Raw genomic sequence first — 24,691 nt, 5'->3', positions numbered from 1 at the left:
AATAAGATATTTTTGATGAAACCCCAGATCTTTCTGACCCTCAAGGGTACTACACAGTCAAGGCACAGAAACATAGTAAGAACATCATTAAAATGGTCCATGTGACATCCGTGGTTCAACCGTAATTTTACAAAGCTACGAGAATACATTTTGTGCGCAAAGAAAACAAAAATAATGCCGGTAGATAGTAACTCAGGAGAGAAGAACTGTCGAATAAAGTCGAACTTTTTTTGTGCACAAAATGTTTTTAATTACGGTTGAACCACTGACGTCACATGGACTATTTGTCGATGTTCTTGGTATGTTTCTGGGCCTTGAACATGATAGTTACTTTGCTGTCTATGGAGGGTGAGCGAGCTGTCGAATTTCATAAAAAAAATCTTCATTTGTGCTCTCAAGATGAACGAAGATCTTACGGGTTTGGAACGACATGAGGGTGAGTAATTAATGACATAATTTAAATTTTTGAATGAACTAACCCTTTAACAACTGTAGGATTACATCAAGTGGCCTACAAAAATAATGGCAAATGGCAGCTGGGGTGAAGTGCACAGTGAGGACGGTTCAAAACAGGCTCCTAGGGGCAGGGCAAAGCTAAAAAAAAATCCCTTCATCAATGAGAAGCAAAGAAGAGCCAGCCTGAGGACTGAACCTCTTCTGATGAGTTTTTCAGCTTTGCCCAACACCTGGGCTGTGTTCCAGTTCACTTTTAGACACGGACTCGCAAACTTCCCTTTCCATAAAAAGTAAATAAGTAACTTACTTAATTACTTTTTTTATGGAGTAACGCAATATTGTAATGCATTACTTTTAAAAGTAACTTTCCTCAACAATGGTCAGGACCTACCCCATCTGAGGGTTTTAAGATATTAAGTATAAATTTATATAAATAAGATATTTTTGATGAAACCCCAGATCTTTCTGACCCTCAAGGGTACTACACAGTCAAGGCACAGAAACATAGTAAGAACATCATTAAAATGGTCCATGTGACATCCGTGGTTCAACCGTAATTTTACAAAGCTACGAGAATACGTTTTGTGCGCAAAGAAAACAAAAATAATGCCGGTAGATAGTAACTCAGGAGAGAAGAACTGTCGAATAAAGTCGAACTTTTTTTGTGCACAAAATGTTTTTAATTACGATTGAACCACTGACGTCACATGGACTATTTGTCGATGTTCTTGGTATGTTTCTGGGCCTTGAACATGATAGTTACTTTGCTGTCTATGGAGGGTGAGCGAGCTGTCGAATTTCATAAAAAAAATCTTAATTTGTGCTCTCAAGATGAACGAAGATCTTACGGGTTTGGAACGACATGAGGGTGAGTAATTAATGACATAATTTAAATTTTTGAATGAACTAACCCTTTAACAACTGTAGGATTACATCAAGTGGCCTACAAAAATAATGGCAAATGGCAGCTGGGGTGAAGTGCACAGTGAGGACGGTTCAAAACAGGCTCCTAGGGGCAGGGCAAAGCTAAAAAAAAATCCCTTCATCAATGAGAAGCAAAGAAGAGCCAGCCTGAGGACTGAACCTCTTCTGATGAGTTTTTCAGCTTTGCCCAACACCTGGGCTGTGTTCCAGTTCACTTTTAGACACGGACTCGCAAACTTCCCTAAGCACTTCCCCTCGGGAAAGCAGTCCACTTCGAGTAACTCAGGAGAGAAGAACTGTCGAATAAAGTCGAACTTTTTTTGTGCACAAAATGTTTTTAATTACGATTGAACCACTGACGTCACATGGACTATTTGTCGATGTTCTTGGTATGTTTCTGGGCCTTGAACATGATAGTTACTTTGCTGTCTATGGAGGGTGAGCGAGCTGTCGAATTTCATAAAAAAAATCTTAATTTGTGCTCTCAAGATGAACGAAGATCTTACGGGTTTGGAACGACATGAGGGTGAGTAATTAATGACATAATTTAAATTTTTGAATGAACTAACCCTTTAACAACTGTAGGATTACATCAAGTGGCCTACAAAAATAATGGCAAATGGCAGCTGGGGTGAAGTGCACAGTGAGGACGGTTCAAAACAGGCTCCTAGGGGCAGGGCAAAGCTAAAAAAAATCCCTTCATCAATGAGAAGCAAAGAAGAGCCAGCCTGAGGACTGAACCTCTTCTGATGAGTTTTTCAGCTTTGCCCAACACCTGGGCTGTGTTCCAGTTCACTTTTAGACACGGACTCGCAAACTTCCCTAAGCACTTCCCCTCGGGAAAGCATTCCACTTCGTCAAGTGGATGAGGGAAGTTTATATGGACATACCCTCGATCCCTCGATTTTGACCGAGGGAGTGAGTCTGCTTCATATGCACACTTCAGGCCGCTCTATAGACCCCAATGCAACACGACTATGACGTCAAAGCAGATCGCGTTTAATTTATCCCCACCCCAAACAACTCTTGGATTTGCCATGTCATGACCCCTTTAAAACATTCAACATTAAAAATGTATTAGAGAAGAACATGTTGATATGAAGACATGCTCTTTTCCTGCAATTATATTTATTAATATTAACATTTTCATACATATATATATATATATATATATTTTTTTTTGTTTGTTTTTTTTAAGTACAGTTGTTTGTAAAGCACAATTTGCTGTAGAAAAGGAGCTGTGACCCCATTACTTGTATTTAAAACTAATTTATACAACTTATGTAGACTTCTACTTTAAAATATGTTTTTGTAAAACTGCTTTGTAGAGGTAAATGTGGAAATCTTATATAGCAAAATGTGGTACAACACTCCTTGTTCTCCCCTACTTAACTCTTGGACAGGATTCTTTACTGTACTACAGTAAAGATAATGAACGATTATATCACAATTCTGTATTTGTGCATTACAATCTGTCGTTCTGTTAGATATTGTGGACTGAATTGTGAGTTTTGTTTATTGAAACAATTAATGTGTCACAATGGCATAAAATAAGTGCAAAAAAGGAAATGCAATTATATAATAAAACACGGCATGAATGTGAAATGTTTGTCAAATGACTTCTGTAGCGATTTAAAACACTTGCAGTTTAAAAAGGTCAAAATATAACAAAGAGGACAGTATGTACAAAGGACTGTAGTTTTAACAAGCCAATATTCTTCAGTGAAGTGACACTGCGTTCATTTTGCAAACAGTGTATTCTCAGCCGTGCTGTCTTTCAGCTAACACACAGAACACAATTCTCATCACTCAACACCACCGAAGTCTACCAGGGCAGAGAAAAACATGGAGCCTCTATAAATATACACATGTTCCTCATACAGATGTCAGCGCGAGGCCAACACACACACGCATAGATAGACAGACTCACTAACACAAACACATCACTTGCAAAAACATGGTTGAAATTTCACCTCAAAACCAGCAGAAAAAAAAAATAGGAAAGTGTTTTTTGCAAGAAAACTAAGCCTGTTTTTAGGACCAGATTCACACATTCAGCACATCCTTTTTAGCGTAATAAAAATGATACATTACTTTAATTTAATAATTTAATATAAGTATTTACAGATCATGTATGAATTTGTTGTACTGTCTTTCCATTTACTGTAAAACAATAATAAATGAATTCACTAGATGCATTACAAGTTGGTCAAGGAAGTCACACAATCAAAATAATTTTAATGGGCCTTAAAAATAAGATTTACCTTCTTTGTGTGAAATAATTGTATTTCATAAATATAACCCTGGACCAGAAAACCAGCCAGAAGGGTCAATTTTTTGAAATTGAGATTTATACATCATCTGAAAGCTGAATAAATAATCTTTCCATTGATGTACGGTTTGTTAGGATCGGACAATATTTGACCGAGATACAACTATTTGAAAATCTGGAATCTGAGGGTGCAAAAAAATCCAAATATTGAAAAAATCATCTTTAAAGTTGTCCAAATGAAGTTCTTAGCAATGCATATTACTAATCAAAAATTAAGTTTTGATATATTTACAGTAGGAAATGTACAAAATATCGTCATGGAACATGATCTTTACTTAATATCCTAATGATTTTTGGCATAAAAGAGAAATCTATAATTTTGACCCATACAATGTATTGTTGGCTATTGCTACAAATATACCCCAGCGACTTAACACTGCTTTTGTGCTGCAGGCTCACATATGTGAAATGTGTCCCGGACATGTTTTGCTGAGATTGACCAACAGATTCCTTTAGCAAAGCTGTAGATATTTTTGAGAACTAACAAACCCTGACTACAGGAGGACCTGAAGAGGCAGACATGATCCTGTGACACTCGGTAGTGTGCATTGTGTGCGGTTAGGGAGCACATGAGAGCTTTGAAATGTTCGCCATTCAATACTATTCCTCTAGTGTTCCTCTTGCTCTTGGTCACTCAGACCCTGTTCACAGAAACACCTGTTCAGGTTTCAGAGGACAGCTGTGCACAGCAATAAAACCCACCCCGCGCACATTAAAAAAGCAGTTCATTGATGCATGCTCCAATCCCATTAGCTTTCTTCTAAGTCTGATACTGTACGTCATGAGTCTTCACCTCCGTCGTTTAAGTGCGAACACTTGTCTTTTACGTGTTTTCCTTTAATTGACACATGAAATGTTCCTTTGACATCATTTCCTTTATCGGTTCAGCACCATTATAAATCTTCAACGTACATTTGGCATGCAATGCTATGCACCTGCCTTCATGGTACAATCAAATTATGAACTTAGCCAGCACAATAAATTATTAGGGGGAAAAAAAGAAGGTAACAAAGCATATACGTGGTTTAATATTGAGCTTGTTTTATGAAATGATTTAACGAAATGTCTTTGTGTGCCATTGTAGATGGGCATCGCAGAGAAAGTCTGATTTTCAAAGATATTCCTCTTTCCTTTTGCCTCCACTTTTGTCCGAATGTCCTCTTTCCTGTCCATGTCAGTTGTCTTAGCTCCTGATTTTCCTTCCCACTGAGACTTTATGTTCATCTCTCCGTGCATTTGCTTACTTATGGTCCAGAGAGAGTTAGAGCCATGGAGCACTTTCTGAAGATAACATAATGCTGTGCAGTCAGATGAACTCTAACTGCATTTGCAGCTCCTCACCACCATGTTGGACAACTGCTCCACCTAGAAACAGAGCCAAGACAAAATGACTCATTCAGGAGAAAAAAAAACACTCTCTTTGTGCCTTCTCTGCTTCTCTGGGATATCTATCCTATGCATGAAGCTGAGAAGTCATTAAAATGATCAAAATAATCATTTACCTTGTGTTGTCTGCCCACATAGTACAGAATGGGCAGAGGGTCAAGGACTGCAGGTGCGCAGCAAGGCTGAGCAGACGCACCGGGGTTGTGGTGTTTGTATAAGGCTAATATCTGAGAAACAAATACAAATACCAATTGATACTGCAGTGAAACTGAGAAGCAGTGCATGTCTTGTTGTATTTTTTATGTCAGTTATCTGTTCACTCATTCACCTGATCTCATTAGTAGCCTATTCCATGCATTACATAATGGCTTATTTTAATGATGAGTTTACCTGTTGAATATTTCAATATTAAAAAGGTTTAAAATCGCACAGTCAAACACAACTAAAATTGGCGTAACACTAATTAGAAAAGAGGGACATTACTTAAAATTGTGTATATGCATTTATTTTGTAAATCAAATTCACTTAAATATTAAAATATCCATTATGCAAATCATACAATTTCCTGGAAACATCTGCTACTATTGAATTTTAGGCATTTGCTACGTTGTGACCAAAAGAACATTCACAATGGCAAAACTTTAGCTGCTCTGTACACTCGTGGCATTCTCTCAAACAACTTCATGGGGTGCATTTTTATTGCCTTTTAAACGGGTCATATGATGCTGCTAAAAATAACATTATTTTGTGTATTTGGTGTAATGCAATGTGTTTATGTGGTTTAAGGTTCAAAAAACACATTATTTTCCACATACTGTACATTAATGTTTTGGGTTGAAGTGTTCTGGAACAGTGTTGTAAATACAACTTAACCACTGATTTCTAGTCGTGTCCTCTTTTGGAAGACCAAACAAAGTAGTTTCGCTTTCACAACGAAACACACAGTGCCTTCACGACATGGCGGCGGCAGCAACAATACTAGAGCGAAAATAAAAGTTACACCTTCTTTCTTTGCGTGAACATTTAGGCAGCATTATGCAAATCTTCCCACATAGTGATGTAGACATGTGGGGGCGTGTTAGAACGAGCCGTTTTAGGAAGGCGTGGCTGACTCTTAACTTTTATAAAGAATATCTCTTTGGATTTGAGACTTTAGTCTGTGCAACTTTACAGATCTTCTTTATGCACCAAGAGCTTGTAACACTCCAAAGAGAAAGGAACAATTGAAATTGCATCATATGACCCCTTTAAGCAGTATCGAAGCATTTGTCAAGTATGTTGGCTGCTTTTCCTTCACTATCTAGTCCAACTCTTAAAACAAATCATTATTACTTTTGTTAGTAAATTCAGTAACCCTTCAGATTAGGGAAAACAAATTCACTCTTAACTAAGAGTTTTACCTAAATAAACTCTAATTGCTGCTTATTGATAGTAAGGTAGTAGATGTAGTAGTTGTGTTTAGGTACAGGGTTAAAGGATCTAGAACAGGTTCATGCAAAATAAGGCATTAATATGTGCTTTATAAGTACTAATAAACAGCCAATATGCTAGCGATATGCATGCTAATAAACAACTAATTAATAGTGTTCCCTAATCTAAAGTGTTACTGGATTTTCAAAGATACACAATTTATGTTTGTGTACAAAACTCATTGCAAACATTTAAGCCTGAGCCTTTATATCACATGGTTTTTGTACTGTTGTTACACTGATCTTGCGCTCTCCCCTTCCAAGTACCTCACATGTCCATCTGGATACTATCTGCATTGTAAATGAACTAACGTACTGCACTGCTGTGCAGGAGAAACCCAAAAAAGGAAAATCCTGTCATCATATACTTTCCCTCATGCAATTCCAAACCTGTATGAGTTTTTTTCCTTCCATAGAGCACAAAGAAATCTATTTTGTGAAATGTCTCCTCAGTGTTTTTGTCCATGCAATGAAAAAAAAATAAACTCTTTAAACTGGTGAAATTTAAAGCTCACATAGGTACAACTCAAAAAGCTAAAAAAGAAAGAACATCATTGTTATAACTGAAGATGTAATGACATCAAATGTATGGCATTTCAGCCCTTGGGGTAACTAGTCATTCAAAACTTGTTTTTGCCAAACTTTTGCGCTTCTTCTCTATCCCCCCGATATTCCCCTCTGGATATTACTGTACCTGTGCATTGAAAATGAATGTACTTCACACAGCCACAGGAATCAATATTATGTAGATTCCAACTCAAAGAAATCTGTCATCAGTTTCTTAAGATGGTGTTGTGTATCCTTGCTCTAGACATGACAGGAACCAGCCAGAGCAAGCAAATGGTGCAGGCAGGAAAACTAAGGCTACATTTACACTGCAGATCTTGATGACCAATTCCACTTTGTGGATTGTATCTCATTTATTTCTGATGACTAGTTTACATCTTCTTTTAAAAGTGACCCATATCTGATATTTGCATTTGCACTATACACTTGGTGTTGCTGTACATGATTTTAGGCTAATATTGGCATAAGCCCTTGCACAGGATTCCTTTCAGCTTGTCCAGGTAAATGTAAAGTTCAGTAATAATGCCGTAAGGTAGTTTTAGATGTGCTCTGTACAAAATATAATAATAATAATAATAATTGTGCAGAAAACCTCAAAAATTCTCACACTTTTAATGACATCTGCTTTATTGGTCAACTGGGACTGGGGTGAAACAGCACCCTACCTGAGAGTATTTGTTCTCAGCATTCCAGATGTAGGTACAGGAGCCCATGCAGTAGTTGGCAAAGTATCCCTTGGGCTTGTGAATCCACTTCCAACCCAGATCTTTCCGAAAGTCAATGTAAAGCTTCCGCATACTGCAGATCTCGTTTTTTCTGCCAGAGAATGTTGGGAAAGAGGGAGTCTAATTATATTATTGTGTGTTCAGTGGTGCCTTAAGTTACATTTTTACGCCTCGTTATTACATAGAAATAATTGATAGTGGGATATTGAATTATTGAATTACAGTTGCCCTATTCGTTTTTTTCCCTGCTGGAATTTTCATGCATAATTTTATTCCATTATCGACATTTCGTTCAGTTGCATGAACAGCAATCCGATCGTCTTTGTCTTTTTTTCCCTGGTTGTTCGGTGGACTGTGTGGCAGTCCTGTTGAAAAATATGTCAAAATGTCCATCTCGGTGAGTTTTTACTTAAATGCACTCAGTTATGGGTGAATATTAACAGTTGGGAAAGTAATCGAATGCTTGTCAGTATATTAGGTCTATGCATCGTCTTAAAGTGACAGCAGCCTTATAAACCTGCTGCTGTCTCTGTCATTTAATGTTCTTCACTGAATAATTTTAGTAACTTTAATAACAGTCATTATATATTTAATCATGTTAAATTACTATTATTTTAGTAGGCTAAATTTATAATATCATTTGTATCTTTTTTATATTTAATTTGTCATATTGTTTGTAATTTTCTCTTTTTTTATCTTGAATATATTATATAAAATTTGGTTACACTTTATTTCAATAGTCCACTTTAGACATTCTACTAACTATAAGTAACTTTGTAACTACATGTCAACTACATGTCAACTAATTATCATTAATTTGCAACTACATGTCTACTTACTCTCAGAGTAGACTGGTAGGTTAGGTTTAGGGTAGTAGAATAAGTTGACAAAGAAAGTGTTAGCAGATATTAAGCAGACAGTCTACTAATACTCCACTAACTGCTAGTTGACATGTAGTTGCAAAGTTACTTACTGTTAATAGAATGTCTAAAGTGGACTATCGAAATAAAGTGTTACCTAAAATTTTCCTTAGGGGCCCCAGAAGTCTAGAACCAGCACTGCCAATCAGAATCAAGAATTTAACAATGTCACAATATAAAGCACATTCAAATTTGGTCCACATGAGAAGATGATAAGTATTGTAATCTGTACTCCCATACGGTATCTATAAATAAAACAAAAGAGTGAAAGAGAGCAAACAGACTTACTCATCAGTTTCATCAGTGCCAACAGCTCGTTTCCTGCGAGCAGATGCAAGGGAGCTGCCATTAGAAGGCAAAGATAAAGCCAGAATATAAGGCTTTGGCATCATCCCTGCCAGATCAGCAGTGTCACCTCTCTGCTTGTCTAGTCCTTAAAATACACACACATACAGTTCACAGAGATAACGATTACATTAAAGATTATATCAGTTTGGATTCATCAGGCATACATTTCCAGCACTAGGTTTCAGATGATTGAGATCATCATACCTGATATCATGAAGAGGAACTTATCAGTACTCTGCTGGTCTGTCTTACAGCCACAGTATAACCTCAGCTCTAAACTTTCTTCCTCTTCTGTTAAGCACACACAAACACACACACAAGTTTATTTGGGTTTTGCAGCACTCTTCTGTATAAGCCATTTAACACATGCACTAACATCAAAGAAGGAAATAAATGGGTCCTTAAAAATTGGTCACATACTAATCAAGTCTATTCAGAATGAATTATGTAGTTGATTCAGCCAGTTTTTCTTAAGATACCATCATTTATGTAATCTTTCAAATGAAGGAAAGGAAGCTTAGCTTTCCAAATCTTTACTACACTTCTGTGAATAGTGGCCATAGTTAAACCGTGGTATTTCTAGTAAGACTGTAAGCACATCAATTCATAACTCTGGATTATAATGGTTAAATTAAATTAACCCTGACTTCTGTTAACAAACTGTTTGTTTGTTTTTTCTGTTTTTTAACTTTTTCACCTTTATTAGACATGACAGTTGGAGAAAAGACAGGAAACGATTAGTCTCAGCCTGAGACGACAGAGAGCCCACGCTCTGTTAGCTAACCGTCTGATGCATACGGCACACTAAACTGGAGACGCTTTCTCTCAGTCTAAATCTAACTGGCTGACTTTTACAGGATTTCAGGGAGACAAAACTGTGTTTCAGAACAGTCTTCCAAAAGACAAGTAAGCGCTTCAAGTGAGAAACTAAAAATAATAAAAATCATGTCTTATAGTGTCTTTAACCTTTTAATCCTTTTTGAACATAGACGTGAAAATGCATCTGAACTTAGAAGGTTGGTAAATTCATGAACACTTTTGGAATACAGACCTAAGGTCTCTTTAGTTTACTGTAAAGAAAATGTACTGGATGTTTTTATTTGATCTAAAATAAATATGAAAAAATATTTTGGAATCTATAATTGTTATCAAATAAAAGCAATAAGTCTTACTAAGTTATGTTCCAAATTTGAAGTTGATATCACAAAAATCGAAAAATAAGATTTTGTTTAGGCGCTATACCACAAATAGCCACTGGATGACTTCACTGAATTTTTTAAATGCATTTTCCTGTCACAAATGTATACATTTCTGTCACAATATTACTAAAATAAAACAAAATAAACCAACCAACAAACAAACTGCAAAATATTGGAACCCTGAGATTCAGACCTTTCCAATGATATGTTTTGTGTGAAAAGTGTGTAAAGTTTTCACTTGTGTGAAAATGGCTGCCCACAAAGTTATGGCAAACTACAATATTTGTTATGAAAAATAATAAACATACTGAAATTGCCATAGTTACGGCTAGAGTTTTTCATTTTCCGAATATAAGTGGTGCTTGTTTGTGCAAAAATTCTTTATCATAATTATAGTGTTCTGGAAAAAGCCCACCCTCAAATCATGACATTGTAGGTAAGATTGTGCTGTTCCTTCAACAATTTTTATGCGCCAGATCCAAACACTTATAAGTAACAGTACACCTCTCTGAACAGTATCAAGAATTATTCATGTCAGTTGCACAAAAAATGCAAAATGAATCATATGCCAAAGTTTAATACTTAGTGTTACGGATTTATTCAAATCCCTAATCATAAGTATGCGCAATAATAATAATAATAATGCTTTAGCAAACACCACTAATAAAACAGATTTGCTCACTTCCCTAACATATATTTTAGTGCAAGTAACATTTCATCCAAATGATGGTGCTTACTACAGTTATGACTATATTCATAATATAGCAAAGCCTCTTGTTCCTTGTTTATTAAGTATAACATGCACCATCATGATTATTATGCTCCTATGTGTACTGTGGTCTGCAAGTTCTTATTTGTTCACTTTCAGCGCCAGTAACAGAATTCTGCATTAATGTCTCGCTGAGGTTTTGTGAGGTTGTCACAACATTATATAGACACTGAAGAAAAGGTAGACTGTTTTAACCAAACAGATTATGTGGAACATAATTTAGGAATACATTCTTATGAGCACATCTCAAATACACTCATCAATCGCAATTGGGAAACTACAGCTGATGTTAGCTGAATGCTGCCATGACCTTACCTGAGCCCTGCAGCCATTCTATTATCGTCTGTTTCACGTCAAACGAGAGCCAGCGATCAGACAAGGCCTTGGAGACAAAGCGAGTGCCCAGATATCGAGCCTGATCGCCCGTTCCACGATACAGCTCCAGCCTCTGCTCCTGGTCCATTGTAGGGCTCTTAATCCGAAGCCGTAACTCGGCTTGAGACAGGAGCCGGTGGTCTGGAATAGTCTGCTTCATCTCTGACATGTTAAAAGTCATCTGATGCTTTGTGCCATTCTGAGCTACAGAGAAAGTGAGAGACAGAAAAGTTCATGCTTATTTTTAAGCTCGGACAACAGACCACTCTTTTGTCAGATGAGGCATTAAACCACGGACCAACTAAGTCCTGGATTTGCCAAAGTTTGCCAAATATTAACCAAATCTTTGAAAGATATTTAGAGTTTTGTTTGAGGTACTAAGTAAACTAGGTATCCATAAGCAGAATTGTATGTTCGCCTTTGTTTTGACTTGTTTGTGAATTGATCAGTATTTATTGGATGGATAGAAATTGTGAAATTATTATGAATGGTACCTAGTTTTTCAGATAAACCCGTCCCTAAATGGTGCAAAAATTGAACTGATTTGTTGCTTTTCATGTCAGTCAGATGGCGGTTCTTGGCCTTTACAATACAGGCAAGGCAGCATTAGTGTTGTATAGCTAAATGAGACTTATGATGCCCTTGCTTGTATTTTGGCAGTAGCTGTGTAATTTAAAGAGAAAGCCTCATTAACCTGTGTTCAGGGTTGCTATAACTGGTTTTGCTGATATTTAACATGGGGAGAAGGCCAATGGTGTGGGATGAGTTACCTCAGTCTCATTATGTTTAAGACAGCCATTTACTACACTCTTGAAAATAAAGGTGCTTCAAAAGGTTCTTCAAGCGATGCCATAGAAGAACCATTTTTGGTTCCACAAAGAACCATTCAGTCAAAGGTTCTTTAAAGAACCATCTCCTTCTTACCTTTTTGTAATCTGAAGAACCTTCTTTCGCCACAAAGAACCTTTTGTGAAACAGAAAGGTTCTTCAGATGTTAAAGGTTCTTTATGGAACCATTTAGACAAAAAGGTTATTCTATGGCATCGTGAAGCACCTTTATTTTTAAGAGTATACTGGCTAAACTTCAGCTCTACCGCTACCATTTTTCAAGCTGCTGGATAGACTACAACTCTTCTACCACCTAATGCCGGTGTGACGTGTCCCAACCTTCAAGCAAAAGGAGCTGAGACCAGTTGCATAAACATAGGACTGTGTCTTAAGAACTAGTGTGACCAACTAGCAGTTAGCCAAGTCTGGGCCGATCATGCAGAAAATCGGCTAATTCCAGTCCCTGGCCGGTCGATTGGTGCATCTACTATTTGTAACTGACATTAAAAAGTTGCATAAACTGCTAAGACTAGTCTTTCTTCAAGACTGGCCATAACTTTGTAAAAAGGTAGATTGATCTAATTTGAATCTGAAAACTAAGGCTACATCCACACGAAGCCAGAGCTTTTCCTATCCGATCGTTTTTTTCCCCTCGTCTCAAGAATTATCAGCGTCCACACGAAACCGACACAAAACGATGTAGTATACATGCCAGACCAGTATGTGGTGCCGTAATTCTGCCACAGAGATACACTAAAAACGGAGAAGACGACTTGGACTGTGTGCATAAACCTTGCGTGCGGTATACAAACGAACAATACATTTATTAATCTGTGTTACTGTTAGTTAATAAAAAGACAATCGTTCAGTGTTTGTTCATGTTTTTGTTGCCGTTACGTGACGTAGCGGTGGCTGAGACGTGAGCTGATGACGTCATCGTTTCAGAAAGTATACGGATTCGCTGTCCACATGAAAACGCAAGGGCGGCGTTTTCAGATTTATCCACTCTGGGACCCGTTTCAAAAAATGTTGGTTTCACTCTCCCAAAACGCCGGATCCGCCTGGACGAAACGCCTATACGATACAAAATGTATGCGCATACAGTTAAACGCGTCTCCGTGTGGACGGGGCCTAAGACTGATTACAGCTTGTTTAACTGCAGTCAGTCAAACTAGTTCTTAATATAGCTGTAATGTTTAAGCAATTGGCCCCAGTATTGACAGAAAAAATGACATGACTAACTTTTTTAAGACTAATCCAAGCAGTTATGCAGCCAACCACTGTTGGATGCAAAATTTTCAATAATATCAATCCACAAATCTGACTTCTGGAATCTGGAATCATAAATCACACCGTGCTCATTCATTCAGTCAGAGGAGACTGAGCCTGGTTCATTACCACTGTTGCCATGGGCTTGTTTAGTTGGGGTTTAAAAGACACTTAATATTCACTAATACTGCATTATTGATTTGACTGCACTGACACTATTGGATGAGAATGAAATTTGAACTAATTCGAGGTAGATGATGACACTATTGTCGTTTGTAGAGCTGCTTAATGAATTATTTTCATAATTGATGAACTTTACACAGTTACTGGACTTACTTGAATTGAACTGAATAATGACATTTGAATTTCATATTTGATGAAGTTTCTATCTATCTATCTTTTAAATGTCCTTATAAATGTCCATTGTTCCAGGCAACTGATTTCCAACATTCTGCGCTAGTGTCTCTCATATAAATCCACTCTCTCTTTCTTCCCATATAATAATCTTCAAATCAGTAACTTTGCTGCTATGTATCACATGTTCTGCAGGAAACCAACTACACCAACTGTGCACATGACATTAAAACAAGACTTTATTTTTGACATTTAAAGCTTGACATTTAAGTGCAATGTTTGTCAGAAAGGGGACTTCCTTTGCTGGAGCTCAGATCAGATGATGACATGATTGAGATCTATCAGAGGTCGCTGGACAGCTGCTGGAGGATGTAGGAGGATGGGTGGAACCTTCTCTGTGGTGGTTAATTCCACTAATTACCCATCCGCACACAGCAACTATCTTCAGTAATTCTATAGTTGTAGTTGTTAAGTTTATATATGGTGTAGGATTAAGTGATGTAGAATACAGCCATGCAGAATAAGGCATTAATGTGTGCTTTATAAGTACTAATAAACAGACAATAATAATATGCATGATAATAAGCAGCTAGTTAATAGTGAAAAGTGTTCCCTAATCTAAAGTGTTACCATATCTTCTACTAATCCATAATTATTCTCAATGATCTTCCTATATTGAATATGCAATAATCAATCCAGACAATCCAGTGAATGACATTTAATAACCCTGTTGTAGCATACAAAACCAATAAGCTGAATCTCACAAAAACAATCTCACGAAACACATACCCGGGTCAAACTGCATCCCAAAAATAAAGAGAGAAAAAAAAAAATTATATCACTAATTATGAAAAAAAAAAAAAAACTAGTAAAACATCCAGGCACAATACAGAATTAGAACTGTGAAGAGAATGTGGTCAAACATTTGTTATAATTACTATTATAATTAAGAATAAAAATAATATATAATATGTGACCTGGATATGCTTTCATAAGATTCACCCAATAGCAATAAAACTTTCTCATTAGCTTGGTTATAAAGAGAGAGAAAAATAAAGAGAGAGAGAGAGAGATTTAACTATATTACTAATAATACTGATAAAAAATAATAAATGTACTGTTGTATAGTCTTATTAAATAAACACATGGTAAAACATCCAGACACATTGCAGTAATGTGAGATTATTATATATATTTTATACGTATATAATTTATTTTATTTTATTGTGGTTTTGGGTTGAAATGTGACCCACATGCTCTCATGAGATTCATCCAATAGCTATAATGACTTTTTTTTTCTTTTCTTTTTTCTCATTAGCTTGGTGCTATATGTTGGACATGTTCTATTCATTGTTGAGGGATATATTGTATTGATTTGGAAAATATTTTGTATGGGTCCCATGTATCAACACCTGTGGTCATATAAAAGGTGTCAAGGACTGAAGGCACTGCTCTTTGTGTACGGTAGTGCAGATGAGGGTGGAGAGGGATTTCTGTGTGTGTGTGTGTGTGTGTGTGTGTGTTTACGCAGGCTGGCGCTCAGGTAAGCCGAGGACAGCTGTCCTAACAAGCACTGAGACAGGCCTATCATTAGTAATGGGTGCAACTAGATTCCAGCAGGCTTAAAAATCTGCGTCTCCAACAAACGCTTCACCCTTCTTCTCCTCTTACTATCGCCATGCATAGAATAACGCCTCTCTCTTTCCTCGTCTATCTATCCTGCTCCAATCACATTAAGACATGACACATTTCCCCGGCAGATGAGCTGTGCAGTCAGCACAATCTTTGACATGTGATAACATGAAATGAAAAATAGCACACATGCAGTAGAACAGACTGATTAGTCTGAAGGAGGACATGGAAACTTGCATGGCATGGCTATAAAATAAGTGCTCTTGATTTGACAGCATAATTTATGATTACACAGTACACAGTTCTTCATCTACTTTTAACTAACAGATACTATCAAGTCTAGAAAGCCAAAAGGAAAAATAAATGTTCCAAATAAAATACAATGTGGCAAATCTGCATTGTAGCAAGTTAAACATCTATCCTACTGAAAAAAAATGATAATGGAAAGAAGGAACGCCATATTAGATAATGACAGCAATCCATAATCCTACAAAAACAAATCTGTAATCCTGAAAAAAATATTTCAACACACTCTCATTGCTTAAAGTAGTGGTTCTATCTATTTAAAAACTGACAACACTAAACACATGATGTTTTTTCTGATTGTGTTCAACAAGTCGAGGATTGGTCTGCTTTCTTGAATGCATTTAAAAGTATTGCAACAATACAAATCCACAATATAAAATATAAATGATTATAGGTGTTTCCTAAGGCAAGCGTAGCTATTTCTACTATTAGAACAAACCTTGATCTAACCTTAATCAATACATTTTGTCACATAAAGGCTGGAATACATTACACCACTTTTGCCCAGATTTTCGCCCCGATTTACAGTCTGGACAAATTGATGCAATAGTTGCCAAAAGTCAGAATCAGTGTGCAGATTTGAGTTGACAGATTTCATAGAATGTTTTTTCTTTAGCTTCAGACTATGATTCCATCCAGTAGGAGGATATCAAAAAATGTTGGGGAAAGTTACTTTAAAAGTAATGCATTACAATATTGAGCTACTCCATAAAAAAGTAACTTGTGTTACTTAGTTACTTTTTATGGAAATGAATGCATCACGTTACTTTTTGTCACCTGGGCTGTGCTTGTTTGCTTTGTTTTTAATAACAACAAACTGAGAGAGCTGTCAGTGAATAAATGGAAAAACAAAGTAACTTGTTTTACTTATTTGAAAAAGTAACTTTTTATGTTGTAAATTTAAAAGTAATACATTACGAGTTACTTGAAAAAAGTAATCTGATTACATTACTTGTAATGCGTTAACCCTAACACGTTTGATATTTTGATCCGATTAAAAATATATATATATTTTTTTTTTTTTGAGTTTGAGATGACTTGAAAAGTCTGATAGTGTGTGATCCTCAGTCATTTAGTGTGTGATGCCCAGTTTTTCCTCTGTAATCTACAAAGTCAGCAAGTGGATGATGCCTAGTGTTTTAAAATCTGTTTAGATTTTAGAAGTCGTGTAGTGTATTCCAGCCTTAACTCACCCAACACTGTTTATGCTACAGACATGAATTACACCTCAAATCATACAATTTTGCTTGTAACCACCTAGCAACATCCCAGAACACTTTAGCAGCCACATAGAAATGTTCTAAAAACACTCTGAAAACCCTGGCAACTCAATGAAACACCCAGGAAACCACAAACTACACCCTAGCACTGAAGCCGTGACATTTGCTTGGTTTAAGCATGGGGTAACCATAACCTAACAGCCTAGTAATACTCTAATGAGAGTTAGTTGACATAGTTGCAAAGTTACTTATAATCAACAGAATTTCTCATGTGGACTATCAAAATGAAGTGTAACCAAGCACAGATTTCCTCAGAAAATATACAAATCGAATTATTAATTTACAATTGTGGCTCCAACTTAGAATTGCTTCACATACTGTGCATCAGTTAATTCTTGTGTAATGTAGTCTTGCAAAAGTAAGCAATTACTACAGTACTACAGACTGTACATACTGAGCGTGGGAGGCCTTGCACTTGCATCAGGACTTATTTATTAAAATGTATTCCACCTTAAACACATGTAAGAAGCCTTACACAAACACGAGAACATAAAGAGGTCTGTTGTCCCATGAGGGAAGCCGCAAAAGGGGGAATTCAACTTTGCTATTTGGGACTATTTCCTGTAAATCTTAATCACACTCAGAAACAAGCAACCCTCTTTGCTGTCAAATGGGCCCGTCAAAAATTGAGCAAAAAGACAGAACCAGTAAGAGACACAGAATAGACAGCTCAGTTACAGGAAAGCCCCTAACTCCAGAGGAATACACAATTAGTGAAAAGGACTGCGTGTGAATCTGACTCGTCTACCCTTTCTCTTTGTCCTTGGTTTCCATCCTTCGAGCAAGCCCCATCTCCACGGAGGTCTTTATTCACTGCACATATCAGATCACAGGCCTGATGTTTATGTCTGAAGTGTTTGAAGTGGTTAAAGGAGGTAAAGAGGGTGAGGGATGAAAGCAAGTGCATGGGTGGTAAGCATCAAATGTAAAGTTATTTCCCCATCAAAAAAAAACAGATGTAGCACTGCTTTAATAACAGATCCCCCCCACCAGCTTACTCTGATCAAGCTGGGGGATTTTTCACAGTTTTGATCAAAAAAACAGATTGTTCAGAACAAACAGACAGAAGTGTCCTCAAACTGTTCACCCCCTATAGCAAGAACTTGTTGTTAAAGCTTCGACTTTTACAATCGAACACATGAAGCCAACAGCGAAAACAACTAGGCTATTAAAATACCACAGATAGTCTGAGAGCAGATGGAGGATGCAATGCTGCCTAGCTCCCCTAGGGTCTGCATGAGGGGATTCAGGGGAACACATGTGATACAAACCTATGAGAGCATGAATCATCACATTCATTGTTTACTTAACATTAATAATCCGAGCTGGACATGTTGGTCTACTTTTCAAAGAGCTAGAGACACAGGACTTTTAATACTTGAATGGCACTGCTGTTTCTTTAAAGAAAATACATAAAGGATAATACAGGATAAAAGGATGAATCACTATGAAGTATGAATATGAAGAGGTTTATTTCTGTAATGCCTGGATGACTGTATACTGTTCCACATAATTAAATGGCTACTTACCAAATACCCATTTGCACATGTAATATGTGTACATTTCTGTATATGAAATATACTGTCACAAGAAGTTAAAACATTAACTATCCTAAAACCCATCAATATATATATATAATGTTGATGTTATAGATAGGCATGTATTAAAAAATAAACATACAGATTTGTTTTAATAAAGATGCACATATAAATAAATAAAGAATATATGGTTGGCATATGATTGCTGCATATAATGTTATATACTGTATACAAAATCATTATATAGATGTAAATAACATATGAACATACAATTTTTACTATTTGAATTCTATATATGTTATAAACGTAATAAAATGTACGTACGTTAAAATTATATATTGTCTTATAGGTAACATATATAGCAGATTTACTCTTGATATTGGGCCATTTTTATCATATATTACATTTCCATATAAGTAAGTAAATAAATAAATGACATGTAATTTTGGTTTGAGTTCACCTTATTTTAGTATGTAAAAGAAACGGAGTGAAATGAGAGACAATAGACTAGCTCAGACATGTAGGAAACTGTTGTCTAGGAAATATATCAATTATACAGCTGCCAATTATAATTATAACTATAAAGTGATTATTATCATACAAAAATATTTCACCACAGAATGCCGACATGAATGAATAGGACATTATGTTAGATTAAAGAAGTCCAAAAAAAGAACACTTCTGAGGACACTTCTTACCTTGTTGGATGGTGAACTTGTGCACCTCCTTGCCAAAGTAATCTTCATCTTCAGCCTCCACAGAAACGGGCTTCATCTTCATTTCTTCGCTCAGTTCAACGGTGCTGTTGTACAAAGAAAGCAAGTCGTCTGGGATCTTCAGTCCATCATCGTCTATCTCAGATTCGGGCTCTTTGGCCATGCGCAGTTTGCTGAGGATCTGACCGCGGATGGCCTCTATCCGTTTCTTCTTCACCACCTCCAGATCCAGAGTTTTGCACGTGGACATACCTCCTGTTCTAGCCACCATGCACAGGGCCGTCACTACCAAACAAAGCAACCTCATGGTGCCAAATCTGAGAGCAAACTGTCTTTAGGTAAGGAGAGAGAGGCTCACCAAGAGTCTGTGATTGATGCAGAGCGTTTGGATCAAACAGACACGGCAGTCTTTTGTTATTATTGAGGTGATGCTACCCGATGATGATTCTGGAAAGCACCTTGAATAATGAAGCCAACAGAACAGCTGATATCTGTCTAATAAGGGAAATTCCTGATACTTCACCTGTTTCAGAGGTCCATCCAGGTGCAGTTTGGCCAAATGGGGCAAGCACTCCCTCACATAAACAAGCTTTGAGGCACACAAAGACCATGCGATCGCTAGGCTACACCTGAACGCCACCACATGCACTTATATATATGCGTCTAAGCATACATTTTTTCCTTTCGGCACAGCTTTACCACCGGCTCACTGCTGGCAGAAACACACAGAAGTGCTTGTGTGAGTCCATGCGTCTGGACTGACTCGTTTTCTCTCCTCTAGTAATGGATAGTTCCTGCTGTGAAAACACGCAGAGGTCCAGATACAATGACACTTCTGTAACCGTGCTTGCTCACTAACTTTCCTCTCTACTCACAGCTTCTCTGGTCTTGATGCTTCAGCAGATGTTGTCATCTCGCACAGAAACCTCTAAGAAGTCCTGACTAAACCAGACAACCCCATCCAGCTGCATCCTGCATTCGTGACAAGACAAAGGGACGTGTCCAGCTCAGATTTCCTCAAAGATTTACAACATTAGGTTTCCTCTGTTGGTCAGACCGATTTTCCGGAAGCATTCAGACAATCAGATAACAGTACCGGTGACTTGCAGAGTTTGAAAGTTCTTCATTTCACATGCAAATCTTGTGTTAGTCAAACGAGTTGCTTCCAAAGCTCTGTAAACCAGACGAAACTTGGTAAAGAGGTTTAACCAAGTTTGAATAACTCTAGAGCAGAGCGAAGTCTTCACAAGAGATCAGTCAAAATAAGTAACGGTGTTTTGTAGATGGCTTTTTAAGGGCTATAACCTCATTTTCTCTTAAGCTTTTCCCACTACAGAGACAAGTGGAAAGATCGACTGTCACGGCTAACCAAACACACTGCTTTCCCCCCAACCCCGACACAAACTCACATTTCACTGAGAGGAATTGAAAGGAAAACAGATCCTCTCGGAAAATACCCTGACGTTTTGGCCCCGGTGATGTAATGTGTCAGGAAAATCAAACTAACCACGTCCAACCCATGAGTCTCGAGTGACAGATGGAGTAAACAAAAAGAGCGAAACAAATGAACCGTCCATGAGTAGCCAGGCAGTAGACGCATGAAGCGCAGCAATGACAGCAAATGTCCTTTTTTCCTTCCCTGCTTGCCTTTGTTCTCTTCTGTTTGTCCACTTGTATGCCTTTTGACCTCAGTCTGGAGTAAAGGAGTCTCTCGTACAGCACTCTTTTTATTAGCTCCCTCTTGTAACACACTCCCTCTCCTCGCTTGTCAGAGCTTGCTGGTGACAAAGTGATTTGTGAGAGCTTTACGTTGCAATAACTTCTCTCTCCCACTCAAGTTCACTCACTCGCCCTCCTTTCAGGTTGCCGTTGCTTCAACAGAGCCGAAAGCTCTCCGCCCAGGAAATGAGGCTAACAGACTCTCTGAAATCTGTTCCTCACACAGCACTTCTCTTATACTGGCCAGGAAGCCCTTCGCAGCTTCTGGAAGACACACACACAGAGTGAAAGGACAGACAGGTAAATAACATGGCCATAACACTAATGTCTGGCCAAACCAACCACACACCTTTTTAAATGACTGCCAATGTAAGATGATGACAGAATGCTCTCTGTTGCATAAACGCACTCCCAAACCGAACCTGACGAGCTGCACAACAGAGCACTGTTATCAAGGCCACACTTATGTCATGCGGTGAGCTGATGTCCACTTTGCTGTTTATTTTCTGCCATCTGTATTGAATGTTTTTATGCAATTAAATAAAGGCTGAAATGTTAGACATATGCAATCCAAATACACATTTGGCTGGATTGAACAAGAATTAGGAGTTTTGTTTTTTTTTTTAATAAAAAATGATGGTGATTTTAACAGTAAAAGACTGTAAAAATGCTACAGTAAAAACCTGTTAACTGGTTAACAGTAAGTTTCCATACTATATACGGTGAATAAATGTAATTACATTTAATGTAATTTTACAGTAAAATACTGTTAAAAATACGTTTTTTGGAAGTGAAAAAGAAAACGTCAGTGTATAATTTACAGTGAAAACTGTAAATTGACACTCCCAGAATTCCCTGCATGACACTACATATTTTGTTGAAATAGCATGTTTCTTCTTCGTTTTTTCTTATTAGATGTGTACATCAGGGTTTAATCTTACATCTAATGTTGTTAAATTAATGTTTATTGCATCATTTCAGTTTCATGTGTGTCACCATGATGGGGTTTAGTGTTTGTGTGAATGACACTGTGTGAAACCTTCTATACATAAGAATAACCCTCCTCAAGCTGTTTGTGATGAGCTTTGGTTCATCATGTGACTTTCTCATCACCACCAGATTTTGGTGGTTATCAGTGCATTTCAATGGTTCAAAACAGATATTAACACTTCAATATGTTGGTTTATTAACATTACATCCGTTATTGAAATACGGTATTTTATTGTGAATTTAAGTTAAACCTAAAATGTTGCTACCATATTTTTTACAGTGAAGTTCTGGCAACCACAGCTGCCGGTATTTTACCGTAAATGTCACTTTTTTTTTTTTACAGTGTAACAATGACTTTACTGTGCCGTATTATGTTTTTTATAAATCAAGCTGCACAACACACCTTAGCAATACTATAGCAACCAGTTATTTGCATGTTCTCAGATAATCTCACTCCCCTTGAAAAATACACTGAGTCAAAGGGAATATAGAGTATAGTATACTGTGCTGGAAAATAATTCCATCATGCATTTTCACAAAGCACTTCATGGTGCACTTCACGTATCAGCGTGCTTTTCATTTGGATTGGCTTGGTTTGTTTTAAATGTCAGTAGCACGTAAAATTAAACAAATCTCTATAATTCAAATATGTTGTGTTTTCTGTGCTATATCACATATTGTTCTTAACATACAGCAGATAAAGCTTCGATATGTCTCGGCAGCATCCGTTTTCATGTGTTTCTGGCACCGTCTTGTGGACCAAATGAGAGCTGCTATTAATCATCACCATTAACAGGCATGCATAGAGACAGTCTTTAGGACTCAGCATTTTAACCTCTTTAGAACATATTAGATTTACTGCTAAATATGTTATACTTTTTCTTGGCATGTAGCAGGTCTGCATCTTCTTTTCAGAAATACAGAATGAAAAAAAAAAAACAATTCCAGTAGCATCTTCTGTTTACCAAACAATAAATCCCTCACTATAGCGTCTGTATCATATATCTGAATGTAATCCTTCAGTCTCCCCTAAGGTTAACTGTGGGACAGGGTCAAACCCAGTCCAGCACCATTTGTGTTTGTGGGTACAGCCAACACCAACCTGCAAACTTTCTCACAAACTACAGCCAAGGAAACCAGGCTCCAAACCAGAGAGATCGCTTGACAGAGACACTTCTAGAGCCCACAAACTCAAACTGCGGTGTGAAGCCGAATACAGAAAACATGCAGTCTCAGAACCTGTGTGTGAATATTGTCATTCTCACGAAAGTGTCAAAGCTAGTGCTTACTGGAAGTTTCTTCAACTCTGGTACCCCTAGTGTTTATTTTATTTATTTATCTATTTAAAAAAAATAAAAATACCTTTAACCGATGATTAATTATTTGGTAGTTTTATAAATTATATTTAATTAAAGGCTGTTGATAAAGAAACTAAATAACACAAATCAGAGTTAAACCGTATACAGAAATGTCTGAAATTTTGGTAAAAAGGCAAAACTTATGTCATATTTAGTTTATGTCTTATGTCTTCTTTTTAGTGAACAAAATTCCAACAATTACAGTTAGAGAGCTCTTTACTGTAATCCAATTCCTACTATAAAGAATTCAATTGTAGAGCTATTTACTGTAATTCAATTGTTACTAGTAAAAATACAATTACAGAGAGTAAAGCTGGGAGAATTTTAAGCTAATTCGGCATGCGATAGCCAACAGTTTTCCATGTAAACACTGACTCAAGACACAAGACTCAATTATATGGTGTGTGGAAAATAGTCAGTTTTTATTTATTACAATTACAAAGACGGTCACACTTTATGTTAGGTGAACAAACATGTTCTAACCTTAAAAACTGTCCTGCAGAGTTTAGCTCAAACATCAATAAAACACACATTGAAGGGGTCATATGATGTTGCTAAAAAGAATATTATTTTGTGTATTTGGTGTAATGAAATGTGTTTATGCGGTTTAAGGTTAAAAAACACATTATTTAACACATACTGTACATTATTGTTTCTCCTCTATGCTCCGCCTTTCTGAAACACGTCGATTTTTACAAAGCTCATCGGTCTGAAAAGCGAGGTGTGCTGTGATTGGCCAGCTATCCAGTGCGTTGTGATTGGCCGAATACCTCAAGCGTGTGACGGAAATGTTACACCCCTCACCATACTGTGATGCCGTGTCCCGGCGCGATGAGACAAAAACATTAAAACCCATTATAAACGAGGCATTTGTTGCATTCAGTGGGGGCATAATTACTGATTATAATGACTTATACTGTCTTTTTTTTACGCGTTGCGTTGGATCGCGCCGCGTAAACATTAAACCCTGTCTGCATTTGTGATCGGAGAAATGACGAACTACAAGCGCTACTCTACACTGCTCAAAACTGGCGTTTGAATCGTCAGTGGCAAATTATTTAAATATAAAAAACGTACTTACAGTCTTTGAGTCAGAACAGACATTGTAGTCTAATCTCCCAGGATCAGGAAACAGCACTGCACACATCTGGATATTTGGGTTGAAGTGTTCTGGAACAGTGTTGTAAATACAACTTAACCACTGATTTCTAGTCCTGTCCTCTTTTGGAAG

At 37.1% G+C, this 24,691-nt stretch overlaps 1 protein-coding gene across 1 annotated transcript; it reads right to left on the bottom strand.

Moving 5' to 3' along the window:
* Positions 1-4,051: 4,051 nt before the first annotated feature.
* Positions 4,052-21,534, bottom strand: tgfb1a (transforming growth factor, beta 1a). The gene is made up of 9 exons (XM_016289938.1): positions 21,462-21,534; positions 21,241-21,376; positions 19,376-21,171; positions 11,411-11,674; positions 9,332-9,418; positions 9,068-9,212; positions 7,800-7,950; positions 5,215-5,325; positions 4,052-5,077 (listed from the first exon to the last, which is right to left on the bottom strand). The coding sequence occupies exons 3-9, from the start codon at positions 19,698-19,700 to the stop codon at positions 5,030-5,032; spliced, it is 1,131 nt and encodes a 376-aa protein (XP_016145424.1). The 5' UTR covers positions 19,701-21,171; positions 21,241-21,376; positions 21,462-21,534; the 3' UTR covers positions 4,052-5,029.
* Between the last annotated feature and the right edge of the window lie 3,157 nt (positions 21,535-24,691).

This window comes from Sinocyclocheilus grahami, unplaced genomic scaffold, assembly GCF_001515645.1.
Source record: "Sinocyclocheilus grahami isolate Dianchi unplaced genomic scaffold, SAMN03320097.WGS_v1.1 scaffold253.1, whole genome shotgun sequence".
NCBI classification, from domain to species: domain Eukaryota; kingdom Metazoa; phylum Chordata; class Actinopteri; order Cypriniformes; family Cyprinidae; genus Sinocyclocheilus; species Sinocyclocheilus grahami.
The sequence above is the reverse complement of the archived record's forward strand: the minus strand, read 5'-3'. Positions and strand labels throughout refer to the sequence as shown.

Excerpts from the sequence above, each read along its gene's own strand:
- tgfb1a (XM_016289938.1), bottom strand. The coding sequence starts at position 19,700 with ATGAGGTTGCTTTGTTTGGTAGTGACGGCCCTGTGCATGGTGGCTAGA. Across the intron at positions 7,951-9,067 it reads GGCACTGATGAAACTGATGA|AAAAAACGAGATCTGCAGTA; the intron begins GTAAGTCTGTTT and ends ATTCTCTGGCAG. Across the intron at positions 5,078-5,214 it reads ATGTGGGCAGACAACACAAG|GTGGAGCAGTTGTCCAACAT; the intron begins GTAAATGATTAT and ends CTCTGTTTCTAG.